Raw genomic sequence first — 13806 nt, forward strand, 5'->3', positions numbered from 1 at the left:
GGCAAGAAGTAAGTTTGCTTTGTTCAGTTTACAGTGACGTTCTTTACTGAGGATTCTGCTATCGTCTCAAAGGATGTGTGTCATTTCTGCAGGTTTTGTGGATGTGATAGGAATGTCAGAGTGACTGTGTGAACATGAACATGGCACCAGCTCAATCCCTGCTCAATGCTGGGACACATGGACACAGAAATTTCTAAGGAGCTTATTAAATCCACGTTTATTGTGCAGGTAGACAGAATACCCCTTTATCCAAGGCTGTCAGTCAGTGCCAGTAACGAAGACAAATGCTGAAAAACCCCACCACCGCACTGTTCCCAAAAAACCCAAACCAATAGAGACAGAGGGATATGGAAAAACCCCTTGGCTTCCTGATCTGCATATCTTGCTGATGTGCTTGAGTTTAAGCTTACCACATCACTTTGGCTTAGGACAGAATTTTCCCCCAAAAATTCAGTTGATGGAAACCATTGGTGGAATTTTTTTGCATTCCCTTCGAAATGGCAAAGGGGACAATTTCTAGTCTGATACAGGCTTTTGCGTGTCGTTAGTTCTCTGCTTCTGCAGAGACCCAGAATGCTGGTGAGGACTTCAACACTTCCCCTTTCCTCCCGTGGCAGATTGTAGGTGTGTTGTGGAAAGTCTCTGAGTTTGGCATAGGATCTTGGGGGGGGGGGGGTCAAGGTTTGGGAAGGGTAAGAGGAAGATATTGTTGGTAGATCCTTGAGACTAAACTGCCTGCTTTGTGGTTACCTCAGACTGCAAGGCTTGGATTAAATGACCTGTCCTTTCTAGTCCTGTACTCTCAACAGCGCTAATCCTTATGGTAAACTCCTATCTTCATTGCATGGTGCGCCTTTCTGAGAACAGAAAAAGGGCATATATGGAATCTCCAGTAGTATGCCAAACTTGCATACAGAAGCCTGATTGTGCTGGGATCTCCCTTGCAGGTTTTCAGACAAAGATTGCAGTGTTTGGAGAAGTGAGCTATCTCTTGTGCTCTGTAACCATGTGAGCTGTCATGCTGCAGTGTCCACTGACAAATAATAGTATGTCTTATTTCTCACAGGGCTTCCAAAGCAGCTGTGTCCAGGACCTTAAGGAATGCCACGCAGTAGGTGCTGAACTAACTAGCACTGAAAGGAACAGAAAAAGATGGCAGCCCATATTTGAAATAATTAAGCACGTGGACTCTCGCTGATAAGAAACCATGTCAAAAAAAGGACGTAGCAAGGGCGAAAAGCCTGAGGCACTGATTGTTGCCTTACAGGCTGCCAATGAGGAACTCAGGACCAAGCTAACAGACATTCAAATTGAGCTGCATCAGGAGAAATCTAAGGTGAGTGAGGGTTTGATTTTAAATAACAGTGTCTACACTGAAGGAGAGAAACACGTGGTAAAAATAGTATCACAGAAATCAACAGATGCAACGCAACTCTTTCCTAGAGCAGTGATCAGGTTCTTTACCCACATATAACATTTTCTTACTGTGGATGTCCTGTTGCTTCTGTGGAAAAGACTCCTTTTTACTGAGGTACAAGTTTAAGAAGCCTCTGGCCCTCAAATGGAGCAATATGTCTTTTGTAACATCTTTGGTCATATTCCAGTTAGTGGGTTTCATCCTATCCACTCAGTGTTTAGAAATTTTGTAGCGTTGCAGTTTTTTGAATGGCTGATATTTCAGCAAGACATATCCTTATTTCAAAGTTGAGCGAGTATTCCTTAAATGTATAGCATGACAATCCATTTCAACCCTTGTAATCAGTCTGCAGTGTAGCCAAACTGTATTGTATACACTAGGGTATGTATGCATTGTTTAAAGCTTGTTCAGGTATCAATGGTCTGCCAGAGTTGCAGTTTCAGATATGTAAAGTTAGTCTAAAGCCAGCTGAGTATCATGCACACAGGGTATAGCCATCGTCCTATAGTATAGATGTACCTGTGAAGGTTTGAGGTGCCTCCCATATACTTTAGAAGCCTTTGGTACAACCTCAGGGCTGTTGCGCTGCAGCTTCAGCTCTTGCCTCCATCTTCTGCTGAACTTCTCACTCTTTCCTGCATTGTCTGTTGCTAGGGCAGCCCTTGTGAAACACATAATATCTCTTTACACTACTACAGCTTTTGTAACCTATAAAAAGGTAATGGTCTGCATGTTATCCAAGTATAAAATACTGGCTGTTGTTTTATACCTACTCTGCGCATACTCTGCCTGCATTCTGTTAAAATCCTTGCAAGTAGCGTCAATGTTCCCACAGGTGACGCTGAAGTGGCTTTGCAAAGAAGTGTACTTTTTGCTCTCCACAGTGTTATTCTCTCTTCATTTAGAGATGCTTCTAGCGGCAAGCACAATACATCTGTGTTTTATAGTCAGAGTAAAGCTTTTGTGCAATAAACCCTTAAATGGTAAGTGCTAAAGTTCCCTGAGCATGGGTGAGATTAAGGCAGTCTTCAGGTTTAGTAATGTGTTCGTTATGAGCTGTGAAGATAACAAATGTCTGTTTAATAACTCCTGGTGAATTCTTCTGAGGTGGACTGGAGGCAGTGCTAACTGCAGCCAGGCATCCTCAACCTGCAGTCTGGTGGCAGCCACATTTTCAAAGGATGATGCCTAATGATACATTCTTTTTCCAGCTGGAATATAATTGAAGTTATCAACTGGGTCTTTGATTCCTTTGCAGATAAGCATATATCCTGGGCAAATAAACTCAGAATGACTTGCCTCTAGCTTCCAAACCTGAATAACCACAAATGCTTCAGCGTCTAAGAGGTCTTTTTCATAATTTCTTCCTTTTAGGGTGTCGTGGTTTAACCCCAGCCAGCAGCTAAGCACCACGCAGCCACTCACTTGCTTCCCCTGCCACCCAGTGGGATGGGGAAGAAAATGGGGGGGGGGGGGGGGGTAAAAATCGTGGGTTGAGATAAGAACAGTTTAATAGGGCAGAAAGGGAAAAAAAAAAAATTATAATAATAACAATAATAAAATTACAATAATTATAATAAAAGGATTGGAATGTACAAAACAAGTGATGCACAATGCAATTGCTCACCACTTGCTGACCGATGCCCAGTTAGTTCCTAAGCAGTGATCCCCCCCAGGCCAACTCCCCCCAGTTTATATACTGGGAGTGATGTCACATGGTATGGAATACCCTTTGGCCAGTTTGGGTCAGCTGCCCTGGCTGTGTCCCCTCCCAACGTCTTGTGCCCCTCCAGCCTTCTTGCTGGCTGGGCATGAGAAGCTGAAAAATCCTTCACTTTTAGTCTAAACACTACTTAGCAACAACTGAAAACATCAGTGTGTTATCAACATTATTCTCATACTAAATCCAAAACATAACACTGTACTAGCCACTAGGAGGAAACTTAACTCTATCCCAGCCAAAACCAGGACATAGGGACAGATGTTCATGCCAATATATCAAGGTTAATCATACTGGTAATCTCAGACAAATATTAGCTTCCACTATGGATGCTCATTTGTATAATTTAGGAGAAGCTAAATGAAAGCAAGAATAGCCAGTTAGGTGTTATCTGATGTTCTGAGAATCTCTGGGGGCATTCTCCCTTCACCTACCAGTGAGATTTATGGCCATTAATTTGCAACCTTTTAAAATAGGGAAGATTTGCAAGCCACAACGAAGCGGACATCATCATTCTTTCAGACTCATTCTGCATCCTTTTCTTTCATAGATGGTTGATGACAGTGTTGGAAAGCAAAAATGTTTTTTGATTCTTTTGTTTTGCCTACAAGCTTTGGCATTCATGTGTTGCACACAGGCAAGGCTCAGTATTCTCTTAAGGAGCCACAGGCTGGCGGCCAGAAAACTGGTGGCTCAGGGAGCTTCTCTAATGCTTTCCACTATATTCTGAGTCTTGCTGCTTTTGTTATCACTGCAGCCTTGGAATTCCAATATGGAAGTTGCCAGTGTACGTTGTTGTTTTTTTGTTACTAGACATCACTTCAAGGATGGCGCAAAATAATGAGAGTTACAAGAGCAGGAAAGTCTTGAAAACAAAACCAAAAAAAGCTTATCTGAAATATATTTAAATGTGCTTGAGTAATGCTGGAAAGGAGGGGAGCAGAACATGAAGAAAATAATGAAATTGCTGGCACGCTTCAGTAACTCTCGGGATGCCCATCCTTAGGTGCTCTCATCCATTCCTGTGACTAAATGGGACTGAGTGCTCGGAGTATTAAAGGAATTGTCATCATGAAGCAGTGGGGGGCTAAGAACTACAGTCTCAGGAAGTAGATCACACTTCTGAATTGTTCTGTGGTTTGGATTGAGACGAGCAGACACCATTGCAAATTTTATTTTAATCTGGAATTCACATTTTAGCTCTTTCCTCGTTTTTCCCTAGACATAAGCAGGTTCAGATTGGACAACTTGGCACAACCTCATTTGTAAAATCAGGTTAGAAATAGGATGCCAAACTGGACAGTCACCCACAATGTCAGAAAGAGCTTTAAGAAAGTGTTCATCCCACAAAGGGGTCAAACAAATAGGATCTTTGAACTTTTCCCATCTCTGCTAGCAATAAGTTCACTCTGCCAATGAATCCAAAGAGAGTAGAAACCTCTGGGCCATTGTGGTCTTTATTGAACAGGTCTCTTTTCCATTACTTCAAATGTAATAATCTTTTTCCTGCAAGGCCCTCATTCGCTTTCCCTGTCTTCCCATCAGAATGGTACATCTACAAGTCATCCTAACATCTGATGGTGTTTCAGTTTAATCAGCTAGGCAGCCTGGAAACTAATAGTCATAAAACCAGGCATGCCAGAGGTTAGCTGGGGTTGTACTCAGGCCCTTGCTGGGTCTGCATTGTGCCATTGTGGATACCCAAACTACTTTGTTGAGAGCTTAGATGTATCTTTCTATGTCATGCCAGAATGGATCACTTCCAATAATTGCACCTTGTTTTGCAGTGCATTCCATTTCCTTTTTAATAAACAGGAAGAGATGTGTTACAAGAAAGAAAGAGGACTTCAGGCTCATTTTTAGTCCTGAGTATTCAAAATCAAAGATGAACCTAGAATGAAAAAGGAGTGAAGGCAAACCAAAAACCTGTCCTAAGGACTTGGGGGTTGAGGGGCTAAGGTGATGTGTGCCTTTCTTCTCAGAAGTGATCTATGTAGTAAAGGCATTTTAACATCTCATATGAATCGTACAGAGGTGATTAAGAGACTGCTTTTTAGTCCCTGGCTGCAAAATCTTCTTGTTGCATATGATGTGTATTACTACACATAGTTACTGCATCAGTAGCCTCTGAAATCCTCCAGAGAAGTCAGTGGCAGTTGCAAGTGCAGACCACCTTTAAAAAAAATGTGTATTGAATACTTTGCTTTGAAAAGTTTTTGTGCATCCTAGCACCCCATGGAGGGAGTTCTAGGAGAATCTTTCAGATTTGTTTTCCATGGAGCCTTCCAAGGAAAATGCCTCTCGTTTTTTAGAGTTTTGTAACTTGTCAGAATGACTTTGGTGATTGAAACCAAAGTAAAAGTATGGTTTCAAACTCTTCTGATGGCTTATTTTGGGAATGACCTACTACTATGCTTATTCATATTGACTGTTTTTTCCCCTGGTTTTTCTTTCTGAAAGGTTTGCTCACTCTTCCTCATTCTTTGTCATCTTTACTTAAAAAGGAATTAACAAGGAAGTTCTTACAATCTTTGCAACCACATTCTTTTTCACTGTGAATAACAAACCTACTGAGTTTGCTTTGAACTGAAACCATTCCTTATCCATTGCTTTCCTTTGGTGTAGGTTCACACAGGTTTCTATTGTGGAATTGCTCAGGGGTATGAAGTTGCACCTAGAGATACATTAGTGTAAGCGCGCTGAGGACTGCTGGGTTGCTCTGTAACTTTGGTTCCAAAGCTATGAACAAAGGACTTTAAACACTGTTGTGAATGAAGAGTAGCAAAGGATGTATTTTAAGTAAAACTAGCTGTTCTATAAGCATAATAACCAGTGAAGCATCCTTTCTGTAGATATGCATCGAAGAAGTGACTGTTAATGCCCGTTAAAGCTCTATGTACAGGTAACAACATCTGTAAAAGGTGAAATGTCTTCTGGACTTTCAGACTTACACCTTACCTCCATTGGGATCATACAGAGGCAAGCACTTGTCTCTCATCTGACTGACTGCCCATGGTCATGGAAGTTGTGGGAACCCTGCTATTTCTGAGCCCTCTAATTTTCTGGTGAATTTGACTGACATTGACAGATGGGTTAAAAAGTTATTAGAGAAATGCATGCATGTACACAGAGTCTTATTTCCTGAGGAAGTGTTGAAAGTATATGTAGTGTCACTGCATGAGGCAAGACACCTGGAGAAGACAGGGTTGTTTTGGCTTGAGTAAAGACAGTGTAAAATCTATGTGAATGCTCCAGGAGTTGGCCCATATTTTGTTGTAGGAGGGTGGAGGATCATCTAGGGTCTGCAGCAGGGTCTTCCTCACTTTGACGTGGCTGTGTGTCTGGTGGGCTTGTTTTGAGAACATGATGGTAGCAGGTGACTTTCATTTTATCTCAATGTAGGTTGCTAAACTTGAAAGAGAGAAGACTCAAGAAACTAAGCGTATCCGCGAGGTGGAGCAACGCAAGCAGACTGTGCAGATCACAGAGCTAAAAGCCAAACTCCATGAGGAGAAAATGAAGGAGCTGCAGGCCGTGAGGGAGAACCTCATCAAACAGCATGAGCAGGAGATGACGCGGATGGTGAAAGTCCGAGACAGCGAAATCCAGCGCCTCAAGTCAGCGCTGTGTGCGCTGCGGGATGGGAGCAGTGATAAAGTAAGGACAGCACTAACTATTGAGGCTCGTGAAGAGGCCAGAAAACAGTTTGACTCTGAGCGCCTTAAGCTTCTGCAGGAAATTACTGAACTGAAGTCTGCCAAAAAGCAGGTAGATGAGGCCCTTAATAATATGATCCAAGCTGATAAGATCAAGGCAGGAGATCTTCGGAGTGAGCATCAGTCCCACCAGGAAGCTATTTCCAAGATCAAATGGGAGAGTGAAAGAGATATTCGCCGCCTGGTCAGTAACCAAAACAGTTTGTGTGAACTCTTACACTGTAGTGAGTTTGCCTCTTGTGCCTCTTAGCTTTTGTGAATAACAGAACTCTGCAATGTACTTCAGTTTGCAAAAGTATTGCAAACTTCTCACTGTTGTTTCTCAGCAGTAAATAGATCACGATGAGTCAGCTAGAGCTACCACTGTGATGGCAGCTAACACCTTAGAGTGATTGGCTTAATCCATAAGGATTTGGCTTGCTGAGATGCTAATACATGTGCAATGCAAAGTGTTAGAAAAAGAGTGTTTGCATCTGCACTTGCAGTTTGTTAGTTTCTCTAGCCCTTGTGATGGTATCCTAAATGCATCAAACCGTGGCAGGGTATCTTTTGGTTTGGTCTTGGCATAGCCTTCAGTAATTACTGGGGAAAATGAGAACAAAATGAGGCCCACATCAGCAATGGTGCAAGTTGTCATGTTTCCCTATCATCTGGGGAGCTGGACCTGCTTGCAACAGTGAAAGGTTTGACTTGAAAACTGGAATTCAAGATTCAACAGTTAAGTAAAAGAAATAGTAATTTAAACTGTCAAGAAAGATTTTTTTTTTTTTTTTTTTTTTTTTGGTCTCCCCTCCCCCAATTCAAAGTCTGTGTACTGGAGGTATACTCTTGTGTTGCCAAAATGCTCAATATAGCACAGACTAGTAGTGGTGGATTCTTCCAAATTTTGACCTTTCTTGTTACTTTGATCCCCATTTGCAGTTCTGTGTAGCCATGAGGACAAACTACTTTTCTTTTTTTCTCAGCTGAAATTGAGGATCTGTTTTCAGGGTTTTAATATAAAAAAGGAACTATAGTGAAATTCAGGATAAAACTGAGCCATTTAGTAACATTAAGATCAGCTCAGGTTCCACCTATGTATTGTATGATTTTATCTTTAGCAACTGTTGAAGGCTATTTACTCGCATAAGAACCTTGAACAAGTCCAGAGTTATTTTTATCTGACTTACAATGAATTTGGAAACCACTTGTGTATTGCTATCAGAGTGGAGGAAGTTACATCAGAGTGACATCTAGTTAATGGAGATCAGAATCTAGCCTTACTCATTTGAAAAATACTTTGGGGAGAATTTTAGCAAGCCTAGGAAGCTGCAAGACCAGAAAGTATCTCTGGAAGCTTCAGGCAAAATTTAGCGTAGATATTCTTGTTTTCAGGGAATGATTTGTATCATTCCCAGATAATAGTATTTTTATTTTGCCAGAGTGATTTGCAAATTCTGGTTCACCAGTTTTTCTTGAGGTCAATGATGTTAGCAGCTTTGTATCAATTTTTATGGTTACAGGGCTTGTATGGGCTGATATTATTCTAAGTTTTAATCCAAAATTTTCCTCTCAGCCATCATTCTTGAAGTTGCTGTGAGGTGAAATAAGAGGCAGTTCTTTTTGTCTTGTATAGTCCTGGGCAGAAATGTGGTGATAATACAATGAATAGCCTTGAGTTTGCACTCAGCAGATTAGTAACATGGCAATCAGCTTTAAGAAATACTGGGTCTGCACAGATCTTCTGTTTGTGAGAATTGGACTGTCACCTCTACTGTCTCAGCTAATGTAGCTCCATTTACACAAGCAGGAGCTAGTCTCAATTTTTTGGGGGTTGTCAGAGTTTATACTTATTTTTCACTAGTAAAAGTAACTGAACAAAATGCAGTGTGAAAGCCTGAACTCTTCATCCAATTATCTGTTAACACATCATACTGTGCTCAGTTCCTCGGCTTCACTCTGTGTAAAGCTGGTGAATATGCCAATGTACGGTAATGGCTGAAACCTCAAAGTGTATCATTTTACAAGCCTGGTGCAGTATGATATAGTAGATTTAAGTGGTGAACACTGCTATTAAGTAAATCGTATACTACTAGATTGGAGAAGGCTGAAATGCTGTTGCCTTTACACAGTAATATTGTTGTTCTGGTGTTTCTCTCATTCAGATGGACGAGATCAAGGCTAAAGACAGGATCATATTTTCCTTGGAGAAAGAACTGGAGACACAGACAGGCTATGTGCAGAAGCTGCAGCTGCAGAAGGAAGCTCTGGATGAACAGCTCTTCTTGGTGAAGGAGGCAGAGTGTAACATGAGCAGTCCCAAGAGAGAGATCCCAGGAAGGGCTGGAGATGGTTCAGAGCACTGCAGCAGCCCTGTACGCAGGTTTTACTGGCCCCTGCAAAACAGAAACACGGCAGTGTTTCTCTTGCTTAAATATTTTCTCAGGCCCTGGGGAAACATTTGCACTCTTATTCACTACAGAGAAGCTATGTCCATAGATTCTTCAGTGAGGATGCTAGTGGGACAAACCTTTGTAAGGCTGTTTCCTCAGTTGCTCTATTTACAAATATAAAAGTTCTTAAATAATTAGTGCCCCTTTGAAAGAATTATTCCATGAATATAACTACCTGGATAGCATGCATCCTCAAAAAACAGATAGAATTGGGAAGATGGGCAGAGAGAAGTCTGGGATGGGCAATCTGGGAGATTCTTAGGAGATCCTCCTCTTTCTCTGTCTTATTCTCCACATATATAGCCCTTGCTGTCATTCACAAAGCATGCAACTCACTGGTTGTGTGACTAAATATATGATGTTTACAAAACAAATGTGTATATATACACATATCTACACATATACGAATGAGGAATAAGAAAGTAATTGCAATTGATACTGAAAGGGATATCCTTACTTTTTCACCTGACATAGTGGCTCAGCAAATAGAAGCAATGTATAGGAAAAGGCAATTAAAATTAGAATCTCTTAGCTTTTTGCTTTTTCTTTCCCATCATAAAAAAATATCAACATCTGTTTTGGTTGTTTTCTCTTTATTTTTTTAAACAGTTGAAAATTTTCAATTAAAGTGTCCCCAAAACCAGATACTTTCTTCCAAAAATGTGTATTTGCCAGCATGTTCAATACTATAAAAATCCGTAAATATAATTTGTTGATGATGACAGCCTAAGTTGACTGGTGTGTGGTTTTTGAGGATTCTGTTCCCAAGCATGTATTTTGAAAAGAATCAGTAACTGTATTATGTTGTTGCCAATGAACAGGACTTGCGCAGAAACCAGAAGAGGATAGCAGAGCTGAATGCCACAATCCGGAAGCTGGAAGACAGGAACACGTTGCTTGTTGATGAACGAAACGAACTGGTGTGTGAGCTTTGTGCTATCTGACACAGGAGGTTGGGACCCTTAGGGAAAGGCAAAGAGGAAGATCCAAGGATGGTAGACAGTGATGAATATGCCTTTTCCATCCATCAAGCTAGTCACTGAGGAGGCTGAGGATGATTTTTTTAATCCTAGAATTAAACAGTAATTTCATTGAAGTTATATGAGTACAAAATCACAATGAAAGTTGAGGCAGAGAGGCTTGTAGGTTTCTATATAAATGCTTATGTTCCCTCCCTGACCTTTAGAGCATACTACAGTGTATGGTGAGACTTACCTTGTAAATGAAATAATGTATGTAGTCCAGTGTTTGACCAGGTTGAGAATAGTTAAATATTGGATCTAGGGAGAATGGACAACGGTGAATTGATCCCTTTATCTGATTTACTCCTAGGTGGTGGTACCTGTGTGTTGAAGTCAGCACCCTGGCTTTTTAACTTGTCCATAGTTCTACTTCTTTGATTAAGGATGAGGGTGGTGAAATTCAACTCTTGATATTTTTTATTTTGTTCCTGAGCTAGGAGACCTAATGCACTCCTTTCATATCAATTTAGCTGGCTTGGGTGTCCTCAATGTTCTTAATGTAATATTTGCAAAATAATGTCTTATCAAGATTGCAAATTACAAATATCTGAAGACAGACACATGAACATATGAAAAGCTCTCAACCCCCAAGTTTCTGTGATACCGAGTAGCTTGGAGTCTGAAGAGTCAGCTTTATTAGCTGTTCCATGTCATTAAATATTCAGCCTACTTCTTCACCAGGACAAAAACCAAAAAAACATTTTAAAAGGCTTCTAAGCTGTATCTTGCACAATGTGACTACAATGAACACATTTTGTTAAATGTGACCAGGAGTACTGCTGAAAATACCATACACTTTAAGATACATTCAGACTAGCAACAACCAGCTTCATTCTTAGGGTAGGACAAATGGTTGTTTTGCCCACAACTGTGCTGATCAAAGATGTAACTGCTTCCTAGCTGCTCCCGCCTTTTCTGTTAGCAGAAGGGATCTTCAGGTACTTGGTAACCTGCTTCAGGCAAAATCACTGGGTTAGTTTAAATAGCCTAGTAAGATGATGTGATGATGTAAGCAGATGTGGTTAACTGTTCTTAATAGCTACAGAAAACTCTTGCAGTCCTTTCCTCAGCAGAACTGCAGGGAGCAGGAACCTCCCAGTGACAAATAGTAATACAGAACTGGGACAGTGCCTTTGTTACGTAGATCGTCCAGGCACAAAGATGATGTCTTTCCACAGCCACAAGCCATCTTCTTTGTCCTCCCTTAGGAAAAGAAATTATATCTATAAAACACTCAGTATTACTGGATGGAACTAATTTTTCAGAGGAAGAGATCTTGGTTAAAACTCTAGTTGTACCAATACTGGAACTTCCAAGCATGCCATAAGATACCTTCCTATCTTACGGGATTTGTTGTTTAAATGTTATGTGATTTGTTGATTAAAACAAAGTTCATTGTGCATATGCACAAGTATTTCACTGTGTGGCATTAAAGACCAGACTTACAACTATGTTGTTATTGCTGTGATCCAGACTGAGTATGTACCTATGCAAATCTGTCTTTCAATGAGAAAATCAGTGGGTTTCTTGCAGATAAAGCACAGGTCGTTTTGGGCTTTTGTAGCAGCTTTGCAGTTGCCTGACTGTGTGTTGGGTTGCTTCATCTCTATGTCTGCGTTTTCCCATAGATAAAGACATCTTTCAAAAACAGATATGCAGAATTATGCTTTGAGATATATGGAAAAAGTTACAGAAGCTGTAAGCATCAGTTCCATTAGATCACTTTGTCTGGCATTTTACTGGGACGGTAGTCCAACAGGGAAGTAAAAATATTTCTAACAAAGGAGGGAGAAAAAATATCTTTTATTTGGATTATTTACAAGTATTAATTGCTATTATCAATCCAGTTGAAGCGTGTCCGAGAAGCTGAGAAACAATGTAAACCTCTTCTGGAAAAGAACAAGTGCCTCACGAAGAGGAATGATGAACTTATGCAGTCTTTGCAGCGCATGGAAGATAAACTCAAAGCAGTCACTAAAGAAAATATAGAAATGGTTGGTACTGAAGAGCAAAATGAGGATTACTATATGATCTATGTCTGTTATGGTGGCCACATCTGCATGGTGTATGCCTGTATATACTTAGAGAAAATGTGTTGTATATAGCTTGTAATAATATTGATAATATATAGCCATGCCTAGGTCTGTATATAATAGACTTACATACTATAACATTGTGTATTATCCATACATGTGCAATATATTTAAGTGAATGCATAATCTCAGTCTTTAATACTATCCCCAAAATTAGAATATTGAGTTTCAGTTGTTTTTAAAAAGGAAAAAGAAAAAAAAATATTGTATCATTGAGTCATATTCCACTGTGCTATTTTGCATCTGGAACTCAAAAAGGAAGCTAAGACCAATGTTTTCAGCCAGCATGATGTTCATTTTTGAATGTACATGTTCCTCTTAGAGCTGATGATGGCAAAGTAAAGTTCTGGTCTGCCACTGAGCACATACAGTCTTTCCATAAAACATACACAGAGTAGAAGGATATGGGAAAGGGAGAATAGTGGTGTTGTAAATTTGGCTAGAGTTAGAAATTTCACATATCGGGGCTACGTGAAGCAGGGTCAAAACAGTTATGTCTGTGTATCATTCAAATGGAATTCCACTGAGAATCAGTCAGAATCCAGTCCCTACACATGCACTGATGTTGCTTTGGCATTCATAAAAAAAGGAGGTGAAAGTTTTGGGTTGCCAGATGTAAGTTGGCAGGCTGAGAAGACTTCCTCTGCTAACTGTGTTTGTGTGTCTTGTCTCTGGCTTGCAATAGCCACTGTCCTCATCTTGAGCAGGCTGACTGTTCTGCAATGGATGCGGCTTTCCTGCCGATTAGGATGAGATGATCAGATTCACTTTCTTGTCTTGTAGAAAAAAGACTTTAGTGTTACAAGGTTAATCCACTTTAAGACTCTGCAATTCACCCATGCCCTGAAGACAGATAAACTTATTGCAGGTGTTGCAGATCAGAATTCTTCTTCCACAGCTGTGGTAGTACAGATCACAGCCCCTTAGGATCTGCCACAGCAAAGAGAAGGGACTTGGGAATCCGCATGCATTAGACATTAGTGGGCAGCACCACTGGTGCATATATGCACACACAGCACATATGTTCTAACTTGGCTCCTTCACATCTGATTTTTACATTATATATTACTTCCAAATTATGGAAATTAGCAAGCTGTGGGTGGCTAGAGTAATTCTCATGGGCCGTAGCCATCTCTTCTCCCATACATACTCAGGAGCAGGCAGGATGTGGACTTCTAGTTAGAATAGATCTGGTACCACATTTTTTGCCTTTCCTCCTCTTCTGACTAGATGTATGTCTTTCACATGACTAAAGCATGTCCATTTCCTCACTGTATATGGTCATATGATGGGTATCAGTAAGGGCATGGGGTTGTAGGGATAGATGCTATTTGCATACCCACTGGACAGGTAGGGGCCTGAACTATATTTGCCACATTTTGGGGCATCTTGATGCATGGCAAAGG

The 13806-nt window shown here is 40.6% G+C and overlaps 1 protein-coding gene across 2 annotated transcripts in view; it reads left to right on the top strand.

Moving 5' to 3' along the window:
- Window positions 1–1207: 1207 nt before the first annotated feature.
- JAKMIP2 (janus kinase and microtubule interacting protein 2) overlaps window positions 1208–13806 on the top strand; it is a 35194-nt gene continuing 22595 nt past the window's right edge. For both annotated transcript variants that reach the window (XM_010578763.1, XM_010578764.1), the window contains exons 1-5: window positions 1208–1336; window positions 6540–7037; window positions 8998–9207; window positions 10107–10205; window positions 12155–12301. In XM_010578763.1, the coding sequence (XP_010577065.1) occupies window positions 1208–1336; window positions 6540–7037; window positions 8998–9207; window positions 10107–10205; window positions 12155–12301 (1083 nt within the window). The remainder of the gene's footprint in view (window positions 1337–6539; window positions 7038–8997; window positions 9208–10106; window positions 10206–12154; window positions 12302–13806) is intronic.

This window comes from Haliaeetus leucocephalus, unplaced genomic scaffold (assembly GCF_000737465.1).
Source record: "Haliaeetus leucocephalus isolate CR32 unplaced genomic scaffold, Haliaeetus_leucocephalus-4.0 Scaffold656, whole genome shotgun sequence".
Classification (NCBI taxonomy): Eukaryota; Metazoa; Chordata; class Aves; order Accipitriformes; family Accipitridae; genus Haliaeetus; species Haliaeetus leucocephalus.